Source organism: Martes martes (genome assembly GCF_963455335.1).
Source record: "Martes martes genome assembly, chromosome: 8".
Taxonomy (NCBI): Eukaryota; Metazoa; Chordata; class Mammalia; order Carnivora; family Mustelidae; genus Martes; species Martes martes.
The window spans coordinates 113,737,668-113,759,283 of NC_137895.1; the positions used below are offsets into that span (position 1 = coordinate 113,737,668).

General features: G+C 33.4%; 1 protein-coding gene across 4 annotated transcripts in view; it reads right to left on the reverse strand.

Annotated features, from left to right (window-relative positions):
- ZEB1 (zinc finger E-box binding homeobox 1) overlaps positions 1 to 21,616 on the reverse strand; it is a 179,703-nt gene that overhangs the window by 29,805 nt on the left and 128,282 nt on the right. For 2 of the 4 annotated variants that reach the window (XM_080810375.1, XM_080810373.1), the window contains exon 3: positions 2,431 to 2,490. In XM_080810375.1, the coding sequence (XP_080666501.1) occupies positions 2,431 to 2,490 (60 nt within the window). Of the gene's footprint in view, positions 1 to 2,430; positions 2,494 to 21,616 lie in introns of all 4 variants that reach the window. The other 2 variants (XM_080810374.1, XM_080810372.1) reach the window with 1 other exon arrangement.

Below are 21,616 nucleotides of genomic sequence, written 5' to 3' on the forward strand. Positions count from 1 at the left end.
AGTGCATACTATAAAAAGGTCAATTATAAAGCAAAATTTCTTGTCTGAAGAATGATAAGCTTACATATTTAAGTAGTAGAGAGAGGAGCAAATACAAAGAAACATAATAATAATTTGGCTTTCTTTAGATCAGACAAAACTCAGAACTTACTGTCAAATATAAAATTACTTTGGACCATAGGCCTATTTGACCATAACCATTTGCGAAAGCGTAGAATTATAGGTTATAATTAGAGCAAGGGGAGAGAGACACAAGCATTTAATAGAAAGATTAAAAATGATTTAGCTATATTTTATTTCCACTGGAATCATGACCTGAGCCAATCTCATATGTGAAATCCATTTGATGGTATTTCTGCTCAGCTGTGCTTAGGCTTCTTTCTATCTTTACGTTCCATTTTTCAAACTTCATAAAACTATTAACTATATAAACAAAAAAGGGATGCTCAGAAGGAACAAAGGATGTTTTGGGTGAATTTTTCACTCTCTGCATACCAAGCTGAGACTACAATTCTCTTAACTTCATGAATTGCGAAAGGAAGCAGCAGAAGAAAGGCTCTGACAAAGTTCTGAACTAATGATGGTGGCCTTTGTACAAGGTTTTATTTACTTTGTCAGCACATTATTCCCTAGAAGTCAAGGAAGTAACAAAAGCAAAGGCAAAACATAATTTTTAAGTTTAAATGTTCAAAAGCCTCAACCTTTCAATTTCTATCCTTCTTCCCTTAAAACTATACTTATCAGGGCTTTATTAAAATGTTTGCTTACTCCCAACTCCCCATGTTCCCAGGAAATAATGCAGCAGGGATCATCTTCCACTGGGTGGGGGACCTCACATTTCAGCAACAATTTAAGTTAATACAAGGTTACTTTACCTTCCAGATTTTTGGGGGGAGGTGGTTAAGGGAATTTATATACTACCCAGTACTAAATGAAAGAATTTATTTTTGTGCTGAAGAGCAGAGCGTAAGGTAAAATACTGACACTTGGAATTGTGAATTTTTTTATAGCATTTGCATAAAAGGGCAAATGATCTTCTGTAATGTGAATCATCTAACATCAGGTAAAACAGTAATAAATAGCATTCTTCTGTGTTAAGACTATTTTCCTAATAACAAATACTGAGTTTAAATATTTTATATATGTATAAGTTAACATGACAAATATTTGATAACAACACATTTGAATACATTATTCATGCATGTTACACACAACCAAGTTAAAGGCAGAATATAAAATCTTAGGCAGCAGGTACCATAAATCATCACATATCCCATTATTATTTAATTAATTTGGAATGCATCTTTAATAACAATGAAAATTTACTCTATTTTACAGAACTGACTGACAAGTATAGGCGTGCTTGTTTATATTATAGATGAAAATTTATATTTGACATAATACTATGAAATATACTCCTCTGACACAAGGAAAGATAATATATAGGGCTCTATGGAATATTCCTAAAATGCACTGCAGAAAAAAGAAAAAAAAACTGGAAGTTTTAAACCAAAAAAGAGAAGAAAAAACAAAATTTGATTAAAATGATATGATAGAAATTTCTAACTTATGATATAAAATAAAATACATATGTATTTTATATGATATAAAATATAATTATACTACTTTGAAGTACAGTATTTTGAGGAAATGTTTTAATAACTTAGAATTCATCTCTGAAGTTTTCTTTCTAAGAGCTCTAGCTGACCTATGTGACACAATAGTAAGTGCCTATCATACATAAGATCTTGATTTAAGTCCTCCACTTAAATTTTGCTTCTTAAATCTGATTTGAATCCATTACAGAGGGATAGCTTAAAGTCTCAGGGAGTATGTACTTTTAGTCACTGAGAAGCAAGACTCCTTGTTTATTATAATTTAACTTCATCTTAGCCTTTTTCAAAATCACAGACATTATAAGAAAAATTTTTGATTCTCTTGTTTGCTGTGACATGTTCACTCAGCTCATCGATATTCAGGATTCTCATCTGGTTTAGAGATAACTCATGATATTTGCTTATTCTTCTCCCTTCTGCTTTCTCTCTTGTGGGCAACTCAACGCAGATCCTGGTAACTAATAATGAAACTCAAAATAGTTAAATCTGCATTCCTATAGCTTGGGTAAAAAATTTGATATAAATTCACATTATCATTTAAACACTTTTTTTGGATTATCTGTAGATTGTACTTGTCATCCTTATAGAATGGAAAATATGCTGTTAGATGAATCTGCAAATTTATACTGTATTTAAAGAATATACACTTCTAACTTTTCATAGTGCCCTATATGCCTGGGTACTGAAACACCAAAGGAGGTCAAGATAAAAGAGGAAGAAACAGACTAAATTCACGACTCAAAAATGCAAAAACCAGTGACACAAAAGACCTTGTTCAAAGGCTACAGTATGAAAGAAAATGACGAGAGCGTACCTGCACATCCCGCTTCATCTGTCTGAGCTTCAGGCCCCAGGATTTCTTGTCCTTCCTTTCCTGCTAAAATCAAAGAACAAAGGATTAAAATAGATCCATGTGGTACAAACATTTTTAACATCTAGAAATCTGAAGAGGAACTTTTAGATTATATTTAATTTGGATTTTTTTCCTTTTAGAAGTAAAGTGTCCTTGAAAAGTGAACTTTTTAAAAGAGATTAAGCAGGTAGTTTTACCAAACTCACAAAGGTAAGATAGAGAAGCAAAATTAGTGAAGATTTATATCTAATCCTAAAATTATACATATATTAGAATTATATGCATCCTGGTTTTTTAGTGTTTTTTTTTTTTTTTGAGAAGAGTTTTACCTCTAGGTAGCAGGACTCCTTTTTAAAATTTCTTCTGCAAAGCACAAGTTTCTATATTTTAGGCACTGTGCTAGATGCTTTATAAACTTATCTCCTTTAACCTTCATAACTACTTATTCTGTAAGTTAAAAAAAAAAAAAGACAGAGCACTGGGTGTGGTGAAAAAACAATGAATACTGTTACGCTGAAAATAAATAAAAAATTTAATTAAAAAAAAAAAAGACAACCAAAAACTTGAGGCCTGAAGAGGTTAAAGAGCCCAAGGACACTGCTATTCAATGGTGAAAGTAGAATTTGAATTCAGGTCTAAAAGGCTGTAAAATCTACTTCCTCTTCTGCCCTTTTCTATGACCAGACAACCAGACAGCTAACTAGAGAGAAGACAGTACTAAACTTCACTGTGTCCAGAGTAAACACCTAGAGCACTATACTTTCTCTTTCACTCTATTCATTATTCTAACTACTGGTAAATCATAGTCATAATAGTAGTGGTAAACATTTTTAGTTGTCAGTTGTCCTCCTTTGCCACCTAGATTTATAGTGAGCTGACTGCAGTATTCTATACAAAATAAGATCAGAGTAAATAGGCATATTATTTTAGCAAGCAGAAAGTCAGTTTTGTATATTTAGGTACATTTTATTTTATTATAATAGTTTATCAAGACATGTGCTATATAAAGAACATGAAGAAGTTAAAACCTGCTTTTAAAAAAACTAGCAGCAGAGTATATGTAATTATGATCAGAATACTTATAAAGTCATGCTAAAACATCACATCATGTAGTTAATCTGCACCCCAATCAAATCCCATTGAATATGCCAGTCAAAAAAATCTTGATTTAGATTTCCCCTAAGTTTGGTAATTGAATTGAGAACTAGAACACTAATCAAGTAAAATCTTTGCTCACATTTAAGCATGTATTTCTGTAAGTGCCTTGGATTATCAGGTGGGTTTATTTGGCAGATTTTTTTTACTCATTAACTTTTATATTAGTATTTAAAGATGATCACTATGTGAAAAATAGTTAAAATGTGCATAAACCTCTTTAGATCAGCATGAAAAACACTATCTACAATAGGTAATAAAGAAATTAGTGTCTGATAAATAATTCTCATTTTATATTTGCCATCAGCAAAATGACAATTAAAAAACCCGTGCTAAAGTATAGTGGGACAAACATCAATGTTGTCTAAGTGTTTGAAAATCTCCAGAATCTTTTTTTCCTCTCTCTGAAGTGTCTACTTAAACTAAAATAATAAACAGTATACCAGTTGGATAATTATAGGATAGTAATAAAGTTATTTATTGTTGATCGACCTATGCTCTTTTTTTCTCCCCAAATGAAAAAATTAAGACAGTCAGCGTTACTTACTAAGTTGAAAATGATATTAAAAGTTAAAATATTTTGGACAATAATTATTTAAAGTTACTATAGCTAATTAAAAATCTGTCTTCAATTCAATGAAATGATTTCTTCATTTCTGCTCAGGATAAAAATCTAGGCTCCTTAGATAAGCATTTAACATAATTCAGAATTTGGTCCCAGACTTCTTTACTGTGATTTAAAAACTGGAAGTCTCCATTCTTTCCCTCATCACTGGGGCTGGAATTTTGGTTGAACAACTAAAATCATATTGCCTAATGAAAACAGAAAATATCCTAATGCTGGTCGGCAGCATGAACATACTTCTTTCACCATGGGGTGCTGCCAGCAATAGGCTCCTTCCTGTTTCACCCATAGTGCAGCTTGAGGGTGCAGTATTGGAACAGCTAAATACTGGCCAAGATGCCTTCTCCCTCATGTGTTCCGATCTTACTTATAGCTTAGAAAATATAAGTAGGGAAGTAACAGAATCTCCTTGTGTATAAGATTTTTCTCTCCTGTAAGACTTAACTAATGTCAACACATCGTGATTGACTAATCGAAATGTAACTTAGGTAAACTGGAATGTTTCTAAGGCTTTTTCTTTTAGTCTAAATTCCAAACCAAATATATAAATGAGGAAAAACACTCAAGTAATAAGACTTTGTTTTTTCAAATAGTGGCAAAATGTAGCTGAAAAAATAAGTCATGAAATACTACTTAGCTATAAAAAGGGATAATTTATTGATACATCCAACACTTTAGATGAATCTCTCAAGAAATTATGGAAAGTGAAAAAAGTAAATACAAAAGATTACATACTGTATGATTCCATTTATATAACATTCTTGAAATAACAAAATTATAAAAATGGAAAGATATGTGTGGTTGTGAGGGGTTAGGGCTGGGGCAGAAGGGAGGGGAGGCTGGGTTTATAAAAGGCAAGGAGGGAGCACAGAGGCGATGGAAGTGTTCTGTATTTTGTCTATATCAATGTTGATATTCTGTCTGTGATACTATACTACAGTTTGGCAAGCTGTGACCATTGGCGAAAACGGAGTAAAGGGTATACAACAGGATCTTAGAATTATTTATGAATCTAGAACTACTTGTGAATTATTTGAAAATCTATATTTATCTCAAAATTTAAAGTTTATTTGATAAGTCAGTCAATGGCTGATAACACAAATTAGATTAAAAAAAACCAGCACTTGTTTATTTTGCCATAAGATGTAATTCCCAGTAATTAAAAGGAAGAATGGCAAATGCAATTCATGTTAACCAAAAATCCAGACGGCTTAATGTCAGTGGCAGGAGAGACCAGTTCAAAGTTCAGGACTGGTTATTAAGCACATGTTCAAAATTCTAAACTTTCATTTCAAATTCATACCAGTCTGTTTCTAACCATTTCACAAATATGTTTGTGAGAAGATTTTACAGCAATTTCTAATATGGCACAAGAAGTGGGTAACCGAACCAGATTTTCCTTTCCTGCTTTCATCTCTTCCTCTGTAACACACATGCACATATGCCATGCACATTTATACCTGCCTTTTCTCAAGATGACCCCTCTGTCTAGAATGCTGTTATCCATTCCATCTGAAAAACGTACTAATCTTGAAAGATCAGTTCACATTTCTCTCATTCTATAAGTCTTCCCCTACCCTGCTCAGAAGTAGATGCCAATAGATTCCTGAATTCAAACATAAAGTGTTCAAACTTTAATTAGAAATGATTTTTTCACTGTGTACTTTTTCAGACTATTTCCAGAAAGCTTCATTTTTCTCTCTTGCATCCTCTAGTTTCTATATTTATGCACACATTTTTGGTATAACTGTCCATCACAGTCACAGTAATTCACAATCTCTAAGAATATCTGTTAACTTAAACAAAGGTAAAAAAATATATAAATATAAATATATATATATATATCTATATATATAACTGAGATCATATTTGGTTAAGATAGAAAACATAAACCATCCTCTGTGTTCCACTGAATGCAGCTAAAAAAAAACCTGGGGAGAATTCACAGAGGAGTTACTTGGAAGATTCTTAAGGTAAATCATAGCAGGAAGACTGGGGAAGAAGAAATGATAAGAATTCTAAGTACCACTGAATCACTGAGGAAGTAATTTCTCCTACCCCCTGGCATGTATTCAAGGCAGCCTAGATTTAGAAGTGGGCACTGGGGCGTGGCAGAGAAAAACTCTAAGAAGAACCCTCTAATTTAGGCTCATGGAACAGGAAATGCTCAAAGAAGGGAGAAATAATTTTTTCCCCCTCGATTTTCTTGTGTCCCAGTCCCAAGGTAGCTGCTGAGATCACGTTGACAGGACATAAGGCACCTAAAATTCCAAGAAAGGGGAACCTTCTTATTCACTCAGAGAAGCAGTGGCCCCAAGAGGATGGTACAAACTTCCGTCAAGTTCTTTCTCCCCATCGTCTCGCAGCATAGCTGTGGGAAGAATCTGGCAAAGTATAACAAAGGAAGTCCCAGATTTTTGGATAGAGAACTGACAAGGGAAGTCCCAGGGAACTGAAAGTACTAGGGAGATCATGGAAAGGGAGGAGCACTGGAAATCAACTGTATAAGCTGCTTGTGAAGTCCTGGGTTCATATCCAAACTTCCCATGTGTGGATCTGACCACATGCTTTGAGAACTGAAGTAAGGATAAGATCATTAATCATGTCCCAGAATGGCCACTGTAGGGCACAGATCCAAAAAGCATTGCAAAGGCTTTGACAACTGAACTGATACTGGAACCATAACGCATAGAAATTATTTAGAAAGTACAGCCTGATACAACTGGATAAGTTGCCTGCTAAACCCAAAATATCATAATACCCCACAGGATTTAAATAAGACCAAGAGTCTCATAAAATAATATCCAGGACACAATCCAAAATTACTTAGCATTATGAAGAACCAGGAAAATCTCAACTTCTATAGGAAAAAGATAATCAAAAGATGGCAAGATGTTCACTAAGACACAGATGTTGCAACTATCAAAGGCTTTAAGCAGCTATTAGGAAAGCACCTAAGAGCTAAGGATGAACACTTGAAAAGAATGGAAAGATAAAAAGTCTAGGCTAATTCTTATCAGCAAAAAGAGGATATAGATAGGAAACAAAAGGAAATTTAGAACTAAAAATACAGTAACAATTTTTTTGAAAAAAAAAAAAAAAATCACTGGATGGCCCCAATAGCAAAGTGGAGATGAAAGAAGATAAGTGAACTGGATGGTAGTAGGTAAAGGGAAATTTGGACGATAAAGTGAAAATATTTAAAAAAAATAGAGTCTCAGAGATGTGTAGGACAATATTAAAATATCTAACATTCTGTCATTAGAGTTCCAGAAGGAGAAAAACAGTATAATGCAGAAAAAATAGTTCAAGGAATAGTATCTAAAAACTTCCCAGATTTAATTAAAAAAACACAAACCAATAGATTAAAGAAGTTAGCTGAATCTCAAACAGGACAAAGCCCCCCAAATATGGGCTTAGACCATCAATCAAACTCTGAAAACTAAAGTTAAAAAAATACTGAAAAGAGACAAAGAAAATGATAAACAACTATCAGTGAACAATGACTTAACAGGCAGATTTATCATCAGAAATGAGGGATTTCATAAGGAAATAGGACATTTTTAAAGTGCTAAAAGAAAAAAATTCCTGTCAACCCAAAATTCCATATCCAGTGAAAATATACTTTGGAAACAAAGGTAAAATAAAGATATTCTCAGATGAAGGAAAGTGAATAGAGTACACTGTCAGGAAACCCGACATACTCCTAAAGGAAGATCTTCAGAAAGAAAGGGAAATGATATTAGAGGAAAACTTGAAATATTAGGACTGAAAGAGGACACAAGAAATGATGTAGTATACATGAAAACTATAACATAAAGGAGGGAGGGTAATGGAACTCATATGGGGGTAAAGTTTCTATATTTTACTTTGGTAAAATATTCCAAGTAGATTATGAGATGTTAAGTATGTACATTTGAATCTACAGAGCAACTACTAAAAAATCAATACAAGAAGATATAGTAAAAAATGAAATAAATAAATGAAAATTGAATACTAAAAAATATCCAAATGATTCAAAAGAAGGCAAGAAAGGAGAAACAGAAGAAATTAAAAACAGAGGGAAGAAACAGAAAGCAAATAATACAATGGTAGACCTACCTCCAGACATCAAAACTTACATTATTTGTAAATGGTTTAAATGAGCAAATGTAAGGTATAGAGACTGTTAGAATAAATTAAAAAAAAAAAACAAGAAGCCCCATTTATAGCAGTCCACCAAAAAAAATTATATCAAACATAATAAGAGAGGCTAAAAGTAAAAAGTTGGGAAAGAAATCTAGAGTGACTATTTTACATCAGATAAAGTAGACTCTGGAGCTAAGAAAATTACCAGAAACCTAGAGAAACATTATATAATAAGAGAGCCAATTTACCAAGAGGACATAACAATCTAAAAGAGTAGGCATCTAACAACACAGCTTCAAAATATTCATATTCACATACTCAAAATATGTGACCAACAGAACAGAAAGTAGAGAAAAATCCATGTGTATAACTGGAGACTTCAATACTCTTCTCACATTAATTGACAAAACAAAACAAAACAAAACAAAACAAAAACAAGCTGAAAATCAGCAAGGATATAAATGAACTAATAAGCAACACTACCAACTATTCCATCCAACTGACATTTGTAGACTATTCCAGCAAACAATAGCAGACTACATATTCTTTTCAAACACACACAGAACACTAATGAAGACAGACTATATATATATATCCAAGATCATAAATAAAACAACAACTTAAAAGAAATGAAATCATACAAAGTTTGTTTTCTGACCATAATATATTTAAACTAGATATCAATAGCATAAAGATAAGAAAATCTCCAAACACTTTGGGAATTAATTAACATATTTCTAAAGAATCCATGGGTCAAAGAGAAAAATGAAAAAAAAAACACCACATTGGGGTGCCTGGGTGGCTCAGTGGGTTAAAGTCTCTGCCTTCGGCTCAGGTCATGATTCCAGGGTCCTGGGATCGAGCCCCGCATCATGCTCTCTGCTCAGCAGGGAGCCTGCTTCCTCCTCTCTCTCTCTGCCTGCCTCTGCCTACTTGTGATCTCTGTCTGTCAAATACATAAATAAAATCTTTAAAAAAAGGAAAAGGAAAAGAAAAAAACGACACATCAATATTTATGGGATGTACATAAGACAGTATTTAAAGGGAAATTTATAGTACTAAATGCTTATGTTACACAAAATTTCTCAAATTAAAATTCTAAACTTCTGTGTTAAAAAGAAAAAACATAAAAAGGAATAAAATAAGTCCAGAGCAAGCAGAGAGAAGGAATAAATAGCAGAAATCAATAAAATTAAAGACAAAAAAGAGAAAAACAAGGGAAAATAAAGCTAGTTCTTTGAAAAGATCAATAAAATTATCAAACCATTAGTAAGACTGACAAACAGAGGGAAGCCACAAACTACTAACATCAGGAATAATGGGGATTAGGGATTATCACTAATTATCATATTGCTTGCTATATTAATAGAAATGAACAAATGGAAACTAAATTAAAAACAAAACACAATAGTTTCTCCCTTTAAAAAAGAAATACATAAGTATAAATCTAACAAAAGATGCATATAATCTGTTTTTGAAACCACAAAACAGTGATGTGAGAAATCAAAGACCTATGCAGTGTAAAAAAATTGACATAAAAAATCAGCTGCTATTCTGTATACCAACAATGAACTATCTGACAGCGAAAGAAAACTATCTCACATATAAGAGCATCAAAAAAAAAAAAATGCTTAGGAGTAAATTTAACCAAGGAGGTGAAAGATGTATGCACTGAAAACTGTAAGACACTGATAAGAAACTGAATATGATACAAATAAATGGAAAGAGATTCTATATTCATGAATTGGAAGGATTAATATTGTTAAAATGTCCGTACTACCCAGCGCCACTCTAGATTCAATGATATTCCTACCAACATTCCAATGGGATTTTTTTTTTTTTTACAGAAATAGGAAAAAACAATCTTAAAAGGTCCTATTTAGCCAAAGCAATCTTGAGAAAAAAGAAGGAAGGAAGGGGGTTTTGCATTTTTTCTGATCAGAATTTTTAAAAGCTTTTTAATTTAAAAATAGTTTTAGACTTACAGAAAAGTTGTACAACTAGCACAGACTTCCAGTAAACCCTCCAACAAGCTTTCTTTAATGAGAACATCTTACATAATCACAGTACTATTATGGAAACCATCATATTAATGTTAATATAACACTATTAACTAACACACAGACCTTATTTGACTTATGCCAGCTTTCCCACCAAGTCTCTTTCCTTTTCTGGTTCAGAAATCAATTATTGACCCAGAGTGCATTTAGTTGTCAGGTCTCTATAGCCTCTTCCAGAATTTCACAATCCAATCATGTCTCTGAGAAGTTGCTTTAGTCTTTGCTTTTTTTTAAAAAAAATTTTTAATGACCTTAACACTACTGAAGAGTACTGATCACTGGTTTTGTAGTGTGCCCCTCAATTTGATTTCCCTAATGTTTTCTAATGATTAGCTGAGGAAATACACTGTCAGCAAGAATACCACTGAAGTGATATGCCTTTGTTAATGTATCTCACCAGTGGTGTATAATGTCACTGTATCTTATTACTGGGACATTAACCTTGATCACCTGGTTAAGAAGGTGTCTGTCAGGTTTATTTTTCTTTGTTTTTATATTTATATATATTTGTATATATAATATATATTTATATTTCTTTAAGATTAATAACTACTTGGTGAGAAAATACTTTGATATTATGCAAATATCCTTTTTCTTCATATACTTTTACCCACTTATTTTAGCATTCATTGATTTTTTTTAAAAAACAATTTATGTATTTATTGGAGGAAGAGAGAGAGAGAGAGTGAGTATGCCTGAGTGGGGGGAGGGTAGAGGGAGAGAATCTTCAAGCAGACTCTCTGTTGAGCTTGATTTCATGACCCATGAGATCATGATCGAAGCAAAAACCAAGAGTTGGACACTTACCCAACTGAGCCATACAGGCGCCCCACTGATGGTTCTTGCCTGCATCAATTATTACCATAGTGTCTGCCTAACAGTGATTTTCCACTTCCTTAATTACTTCTCAATTTATAACTGAAATCCTACTATAAGAATGAACTGTTTCTTCTCCCCCATTTATTAAAATATTATATAAAAAGTATGGATGTATGGATATTTATTTTATTCTATTGATTATAATCCAGCACTATCATTATTTATTTTGCTGCTAAAATTGTCCCAGACTTGGCCAATGGGAGCTCTCTCAGGTTGGCTCTTGGTCCCCTTTCACAGGATGATCTTTTTTTTAAAACATTTTCTTACTTGTTGTTCTGGGATTAGCTTATATTTTCCCTACCTTGGTTCTAGAATCAGTCATTTATGCATTATGCATTTATGCAAACGACCTTGGGTACCTTTTATTGGAGAATGGTATTTGAATCCCAGGTCTGGGCACCAGGCATGTTCACTGATACTAGGTATCATTGTTTCATTTGCATTTTCAGCAAATAGAGCTAGGAAATATATGTATGTATACTAATACCTGCATAAAGCCCATCTATATTTTTCTACATATATTTATATATATATTAAGAACCATGAGTTCATATTGACATTTCTGATTCCAACAGAAAGCCATAGATTTATTATAGCCTTCTCACTTTTCCTTGTTTGTAACTTCTCTCTCTGATAGTGAGAAATTTTGGTCTCATTATCTTAAATATATCTGCTTATTTGTTCAATTCCAGTATATACATAAAGTAGTTTCAGAATAAACCATAGCTTTTAAGAAACGAATTTATTTACTAGAGGGAAAATGGTGATGGGGTAGGATGGGAGGATGACACATTTCTGAGCATACCTTTTTGTGTAGCTCAATTTATAACCACGAAAATGTTTCCCATTCACACAAAAATAGTTTAAGTCACTCAGCAATGGACAATGAAATACAAGCGATGACAGATGACCCTAACTATATTATAAATGAGTTATAAAACATATTGAAGGGGATGGGAAAGACAAGAAATAACCTAAATAACTTTGGAAAACAATATTTTGCATATATACTATAAAGCTAATGACAAAAGAACTGTACATATTGTGATCGAGGTAGCAAGTTTGTTTGACCAGGATTTTGAAGAGAACAGAGTCTACAACTGAGGTTCAGCATAGTGGGAAAACCCAAAATTCCTTCATTAGTGTCATCTCTTAGGACTTAGATATTTAGAGGTAATTAAATATTAGAGGTATATATTTAGTACAAATGAAATTGGATTCTCTCATAAGTACAGCGAAAAAATATCTCTGTGGTCATGTGGGCCTGTCTTTTCATTTTATAGAAGCAGAAGTGGAACTCAAGAGACATAGTGGTATAATGAAGAAACCACGTGCTGAGCTTTTTCTACATTACACACTAGCTATGGTTGAAAAAGGTTCCAAAGAGTAGGTTAAACTGACTCTTGAGAGATAATTATAAAATGATTCAATGCTGAGTTATATAGTGATTGATGTATTCTTTGCATAAGATTACTTATAGTATTTTGTTATAACCTGTGCCTAAATAAGCCTTTCGCTACTTTTATTGTAAAGAAGTTTTCATTTCCTTGGCATTTTTGTAAATGTGCAAATTTCTATAGAGTTTTAAAAACTTCAAGTCTGAAAAATGTTTAAGTCATTATTGGGATCATTTTCTCAGCTCATCAATTAAAAGAACAAGGAATAACAAACATACTAAACACTTTGATATTATCAGATTAGTTAATAGATATAGATATGTTGGAGCACTGCCAAGTTACACTATCTTCCCTACACACAACAGGACTTAATTAACCTAGTTTTATTTATTTTTGAAAGTGTACATGTCCCAGTTTACTTAACATCTATAGTAAAAATATTGCTTCTTCTATATATTCCTTCTAAGAACTCAATCTAACTTGAGATTTCATTCATAGCTAAGAAAGGCTTTTTAAAGGTATTTGTTACACAGTTAGGATTTCAACGGCACATTACGTTTTCAAATATACTTTGGATTGTTGATTTACACTATGCTACAGATCTGTGAATATCAGTTCCACATGCTGGTCTCTAGCATGGCTAAATGTCAGTGACCACTTTCTTCTCTATTGTTTCTCCCTTTTCTTAAAAGTTTTAAAGTAATTCACTGACATAAATGGTGTGGCTTCCATTAACTGACAGTAAAGGGACTTTGCTTCACTATTTCTTGGTCACCCTTGAGTAACTAGAAAGGAAACACTTCACTGAGCAATTTGTCTTCTAAAAACCTAAGTTGCAGCTACTCTAGTTTGTAAGCAAAAACACTGCTAATCTCTTTTTTTCAATAGCAGGAAATCTTACATATTGCTGTCTTGAAGTTTTAGTAGTGATATGATCACCCTGCGCTTTTCTCATTGTTTCTGTTTGCTTTTCACATTGGGTAGTAGTTTATGAATGGGATGCTTAAGAAAACTTAAGAAGAGCAGTGCAGATGGCTTACGGAAGAAAAGAATCTGAAAGTATCTGTGAAAACAGTGGAGCTCTATCAAGCTGGCTGACTGCCCTTTAGAGTAAGTTCCTTTCTTGGTAACTCAAGTTTTCTTTTCCCGCTTCAGGGGCAGGTTGGTTTGGTCAACCACCCACAATTTGATAGACCAACTTTTCAAATTCAGCCACAGTGATCATCTTGAGGAGCCATAAAACAATTCAAGGGTAGAAGTACTCTGTTCGGATCTGAAGCCCCACTACATAAACTTTCATTTAAATGCATCACTTAATGTAACCAACTAAATGAACTATTAAGAGTTACTAACCTTGATATTTGTGAATTTAAATTAATTTACTGAGGATTTTCAATCAGTATTCTAGCAAGAAGTCTTGTTGCATTGTATCACTGGGCAGTGTTATAGATCTGTTGTGTGCATTTTCTCAAGGATATTTTAACGTCTCAGACAGAAAGGATACTTTTTAACTGATGGAATGTGAGAATCATCTTGATTTGTGACTTTGGGTGGCTGACATTAATTTCTTACTTTGGATAAAATTGTTTATGAAAGGAACACAGTTTTGTGTTTACTGATTTGCTCCATTTGGTTAGGCAAGACTGTTTTGAACATGGTATGACACACATAAACCTTTCATTTTTTTTTAATTAGTTGAGGTAAAACTTTAAAAATTAGTGCTTAGATGGGTTTAAAAATGTAGTTTATTTATAAAAGAAATGTATCTTCAACTGGAAGATTTTTTTCTTTATAGGAATTTTAAGTAGTTTTTAGTGTCTGAGAGTATTCTCTTTAAAATAATGCATGTTGAATAATAATGACTCAAATGAAAATAGTTATGTTAAAGTAGGAATTAATGTGTACTTCTAAATATCCTATGACTTGGATATCAACTTCACCACAAAAGTTCATTATATATAACTCTTTAGGTAGGTTGTATACAAAACAAATTGTAATTATTATACAAATCATAGTAAGTATTAATGTTCACTGCATGTTTCATTAATTTTATTTACCCATACTTATAATATTTTTTGCTTCATCATCCTATACAATTAAGAAAAATCTGGAAGGAAATTATGTCGTATATATCCACATTTTTACTCTTTGCGGGGTTCTTTCTTCCTTCCTGATATTCCAAGATTCCTTCTTTTACCATTTCCTTTTTGTTTAGAGAGATTCTCTTAACTATTTGTCTAGGGTAGATTTGCTGGGGACAAATTCTTAGTGTTCCCTCATGTGAAAATGTCCTAATCTCTTCTCCAGTTTTTATTTTCTCTGGATACAGAAATCAGAGTTGACAGTTCTTTTCTTTCAGCATTTGCAGTGTCCCATTTCTGCCTGGCCTCCAGAGTTTCTTATGAGAAATTACTTTCATTCAAATAATTTTTCCCATATAGATAAAGATATCCCTTTTCTTTGTTTGTTTTTAAGATTTTTTTCTTTGTCTTTAGTTTTTGGGAGTTTGATTCCGATGTGTCTTGGCATGGATTTCTTTGGATTTATCCTGTTTGTGGTACAGGTTTACATCATTTGCCTAATTTTGGAAAATTCTAGCTATTAATTCTTTGAATATTTTCCCAGCCCCTCCTTATTCTTTTCTCCTGGAATTCTGATGACATAAACATTAGATCTAAACAGGTTGCTCAGCCCCTGCTCTGTTTTTCTAGCCTATTTCCTTTCTTTTGTTCAAACTGGGTAAGTTAAATTCTATTGTTCTATATCCAATTTCATTGATTGTTTCAACTGTCCTTCCATGCTGCTACTGTCTGTATACTGAGTTCTAAAATTTTATTTATTATCTTTTTCAGTTCTTAATTATCTATTTGGTGCTTCTACATATTTTCTATTTCAACAAAGAGACTATCTTTCTCCATCTTTTTTTTTGAAGTATAATGACACAACGTTGTTTTAAGTTTAGGTGCACAACATAATGATTTGACATTTGTATACATTGAGAAATGATCACCACATTAAGTTTATTTACCATGTGTCACCAGACAAATTTACAACTTTTTTCTTTTGATAACAACTTTTTAGATTTACTTTCTTAGGAACTTTCAAAATTGCAATACATTATTAACTATAGTCCCCATGTTGTACATTACATCCCTATGACTTATTTACATTATAACTGGAAGTCTCTATGTCTTCACCTCTTTCACTAATTTTGACCCTCCACCACCCTCCCCTCTGGCAACCACCAAACTTTTCTTATATCTAGAATTTTCATTTTTCATTTGTTTTTAGATTCCAGATATAAGTGAAATCATACGGTGTTTGTCTTTCTTGGTCTGACTTATTTCACTCAGCATAATCTCTGGAGGTCCATCTATATTGTCACAAATGGCAAGATTTCATCAGGTTTTATGGCTGAGTAGTATTCTATTATATATAGATATCTCACACACATTATCCTTATCCATTCATCCATCAATGGACATTTACATTATCTTAATATCTTTGCTCTTATAAATAATGCTGCAGTGAACATATTGGTGCATATATCTTTTCAAATTAGTCTTCCTTTTTCTCAGATAAATATCCAGAAATTGAATTGCTGGATTATATGAAAGTTCTATTTTTAAGTTTCTGAGGAACCTCCATGCTGTTTTCTATAGTGTCTATACCAACTTATATTCTCACCAATAATGCACAAGGGCCCCTTTTCTTCACATTCTAACGCTTGTTAATTTAATTTTTTTCAGTGTTCCAAAATTCATTGTTAATGCACCACACCCAGTGCTCCATGCAATATGTGCCCTCCTTAATACCCACCACCAGGCTACCCCAACCCCCACCACCCTTCCCTCCAAAACCCTCAGCTTGTTTCTCAGAGTCCACAGTCTCTCATGGTTTGTCTTCTCTCCAACTCCCAATGTCCTCTGTGTTATTCCTTATGCTCCACAAGTAAGTGAAACCATATGATAATTGACTCTCTCTGCTTGACTTTTTTCACTTAGCATAATCTTCTCCAGTCACATTCATGTTAATACAAAAGTTGGGTATTCATCCTTTCTGATGGAGGCATAATACTACATTGTATATATGGATCATATCTTCCTCATCCATTTGTCTGTTGAAGGGTATCTGGCTTTTCCCATAGTTGGCGACTGTGGCCATTGCTGCTATGAACATTGAGGTACAAATGGCCCTTTTTTTCACTACATCTGTATCTTTGGGGTAAATACCCAGTAGTGTGATTTCTGGGTTGTAGCGTAGCTCTATTATTAATTTCTTAAGGAATCTCCATATGGTTTTCCAAAGCGGCTGTACGAACTTACATTCCCACCAACAGTGTAAGAGGGTTCCCCTTTCTCCACATCCTCTCCAACACTTGTTGTTTACTGTCTTGTTGATTTGGCCATTCTGACTGGTGTAAGGTGGTATGTCAATGTGGTTTTGATTTGAATCTCCCTGATGGCTAATGACGATGAACATTTTCTCATGTGTCTGTTAGCCATTTGTATATCTTTTTTGGAGAAGTGTCTGTTCATGTCTTCTGCCCATTTTTTGATGTGATTATCTGTTTTGTGTGTGTTGAGTTTGAGGAGTTCTTTATAGATCTTGGGTATCAGCCATTTGTCTGTAGTGTCATTTGCGAATATCTTCTCCCATTCTGTGGGTTGCCTCTTTGTTTTGTTGATTGTTTCCTTTGCTGTGCAGAAATTTGATCTTGATGGAATCCCAAAAGTTCATTTTCACTTTTGTTTCCTTTCCCTTTGGAGACATGTCTTGAAAGAAGTTGCTGTGGCCAATGTCAAAGAGGTTACTGCCTATGTTCTCCTCTAGGATTTTGATAGATTCCTGCCTCATGTTCAGGTCTTTTATCCATTTCAAGTTTATCTTTGTGTATGGTGTAAGAGAAAGGTCGAGTTTAATTCTTCTATACATAGTTGTCCAATTTTCCCAGCACCATTTATTCAAGAGACTTTTTTCCACTGTATATTTTTTCTGGCTTTGTGGAAGATTAGTTGACCGTAACATTGAGATCCATATCTGGGCTCTCTACTCTGTTTCACTGGTCTGTGTGTCTGTTTTTGTGCCAGTACCATGCTGTCTTGGTGATCACAGCTTTGTAGTAAAGCCTGAAATTAGGCAACGTGATGTCCCCAGTTTTGTTTTTCTTTTTCAACATTTCCTTAGCAATTTGGGGTCTCTTCCGGTTCCATACAAATTTTAGAATTGTTTGTTCCAGCTCTTTGAAAAATGCCCGTGGAATTTTGTTCGGGATGGCATTGGAAGTATAGATTGCTCTAGGCAGTACAGACATTTTAACAATGTTATTCTTCCAATCAATGAGCATGGAATAAAAGGTATTCAAATTGGCAAAAAAGAAGTCAAACTCTCTCTCTTTACAGATGACATGATACTTTATATGGAAGATCCAAAAGCTCCACCCCCAAACTACTAGAACTCATATAGCAATTCAGTAATGTGGTAGGATACAAAATCAATGTACAGAAATCAGTTGCTTTCTTATATGCTAACAATGAAAATATAGAAAGGGAAATTAGAGAATTAATTACATTTACAATAGCACCAAGAATCATAAGATACCTGGGAATAAACCTAACCAAAGAAGTAAAGGATCTGTACTCAAGGAACTACAGAACACTCATGAAAGAAATTGAAGAAGACACATTCTAACACTTTTTATTTATTTTTTTGATAACAGCCATTTAGACAGGTGTATAAGGTGATATTGTGGTTTTGATTTGTATTTCCATGATGATTAGTACTGTTGAGCATCTTTTCATGGGCATGTTGGCCCATCTTTGGAAAAATGACTCTTGAGATCCTCTGTGAATTTTTAACTGGACTGCTTTTTTATTGTTGCTATTGAGTTGTTTGAGTGCTTTACAGACTTTGGAATATATGAATATATGATTTGCAAATATCTTCTCCCATTCAAGCAGGTTGCCTTTTTATTTTGTCAATGATTTCCTTCATGGTGCAGAAACTTTTTGGTTTAGTTTCATGTAATTTAATCCCATTTGTTTTTTTAATTTTTATTTTTATTTTGCTTTTGTTGTCATTGTTTCTAGAATCAGACCCAAATACATATCAATGAGAATAATGTCAGAGAGCTTGCCACCTACGTTTTCTTCTAGCAGCTTTATGATTTCTAGCCTTAGATCAAGTCTTCAATCTACTTTGAGTTAATTTTTGTGTGCGATGTAAGACAGTGGTCCAATTTTACTATTTTGCATATGGCTGCTTATAAAATAAAGTTCATGAAATTAAAAGGAAAAAAATCAAAGTGATGGCTTGAGACCCACTGATACTAAGTTGATGAGAAGAAGGATACTTTAGCACTGTGTTATTCTTTCCAAAATCCTACACTCTCATATAATTGTGAAAAAAATAAGACAAACCTAAATCCCAAACACCTCATCAGTATTCCTTAAAACTGTCAAGAACATGAGAAACAACAAAAGGCTGTCTCCTGAAACTGAGGAGAAATAACTAAATACTATACAGTAGGCTGGAGAGGACCTTAACAAAGAAGGATGTTAATGGAAAACGAGTGAAATCCAAATAAAGTCTGAAGGTTAGGTTAAAAAAAATTGAGTCTTCTAATGTATGAATAAAATTTATATCCCCACTTATTGAGAAATTTCCTAATACCTCTAATAAGAGTATATAATTTTTTCATGTGGTTTTACATATCTGTTCTCTTTTACAGCTCTTATTGTTGTATAAAGATGACTCTGAAGTCAGTTATTATTTGTATTCAAAAACTTGCCAAATTCCCTTATTAGTTCTAATAATTTAGTATGATTCCTTTTTATATACAGCTATATCATCTATAAATAATGAGAGTTTTTCTTTTTTCCCCTTTCTAATCCCTATATTTATTGATTTATTTTCTTGTTTTATTGCACTGGGTAGCCATTTTAATGAGACTGATGAAAAGTGGTGATAGAAGAAATCATTACCTTGTTCTTGATTGCAAAAAAACATTTTCAACATTTTGTCATTAAATAAAATGTGATAGATTTTAAAGAAATATACTTTATTAGAACAAGCAAGTACCCTCTTTTCCTAGGTTTCTGGCTTTTATGATACTATCCATATGTACTAAATTTTACTTAATGTTTTTCTGTCTGTTGAGATGAACATTTGATAGTTCTCATTTAGTCCAGTAAAGTGTTATTTTTCAATTGGTTTAAGTATTATTCTGACCTTGCTTCCCCCATATGTACATATATATATTTTGTATAACTAATACTTTGCTTGGAATTACTGTGTCTTTATACAACTGAGTGAGTCTATAATTTTCCTCTCTTATACTTATTTTGTTTTGGTACTGAGTTTATGGTAGCCTCATTTAAAGAGCTGAGGAATCTTCCCTCTTACACTAGGCTTTGGAAGAGTTGTCTAAAACTGGAATTATTAGTCCCTTTTGAATGCTTAGAAAACCTTACCAGTGATGCCATCTGTGCTACAGTTTTCTTTGTAGGACAGAAAAAACATAAATTTTATAATATACACATATATGCTATATATATATATATAGCATATATATATGTATATAGCATATATGTATACACACACAAATATAGATACATAAGTTATCATACAGAAAATTTTATTGTTTTTTCTTTTGGTGTATGTATGTATAGGTTCACGTAAGCACCACCAAAATCAGGACATAGAAGAGTTCCATCACGCCCCAAAACTCCCTAATGCTATCCCTTTACGGTCACTCTGTCCCCAGCTCCAGCCCCTGGCAACCACTGATTTGTTACCCCACATATACTTTGTCTTTTTGAAGATGTCATATATATGGAGTCAGATAATATGTAATCGTTTGAGACTGGCTTCTTTCACTCAGCATAATGACTCTGAGATTCATCCAACTTGTTATTTAAATAGTTTGTTCATTTTTACTGCTAAGTAGAAGACCATTATATGGATGTACGATAGTTTCCTTATCCTTTCACCTGTTGAAGGACAATGGGTTATTCCCAGTTTTTGGCAATTATGGACAAAGCTTCTTTAAGTGTTAGTGTACAAGTTTTTGGGTAAACCTAAGTTTGATTTCCCTAGAAAAAATACCCAGGAGTGGGACTATGGGGTCATATAGTTTAGTTTATATTTAATTTTATGATAAACTGCCAAACTGTTCTCCAGAGTGATACAGCACTTAAAATGAGCAATGTGCAAGAGTTTCAGTTGTTCCATATCTTCACTACCTCTTTATGGGAATATTTTTTTAATAAGATTTTATTTATTTATTTGACAGACAGAGATCACAAGTAGGCAGAGAGGCAGGCAGAGAGGAAGAAGCAGGCTCCCTGCGGAGCAGAGAGCACAATGTGGAGCTCGATCCCAGACCCTGGGATCATGACCTGAGCCGAAGGCAGAGGCTTTAACCCACTGAGCCACCCGGGTGCCCCTATGGGAATATTTTTGACTACCATCTCAATTTAGAGGTTTTAGACTATTCATGTTTTCCAATTATTCCCCAGCCAGTTTGGTTAAGAATTTCTAGTATCTTGTCCATATTTTCAAATTTATTAGAACGCAGTTGCTCACAATACTTCCTTTTACCTTGTCAATGTCTGTAGTATCTTAGTTATGACCCTTTTCATTCTTTTTAAGATTTTATTTATTTGTCAGAGATAGAGAGAAAGAGAGAGAGAGAGAGAGAGAGAGAGAATGCACAAGCAGGGAGAGCAGCAGGCAGAGGGAGAAGCAGGCTCCCTGCTGAGCAAGGAGTCTGATGCATAACTTGATCCCAGGAACCTGCGATCACCACCTGAACTGAGGGCAGAAGCTTAACCAACTGAGCCACCCATATGTCCCATCCTCTTTGATTCTTGGTCAATCCTGTCAAAAGTTTGTTAATAGTT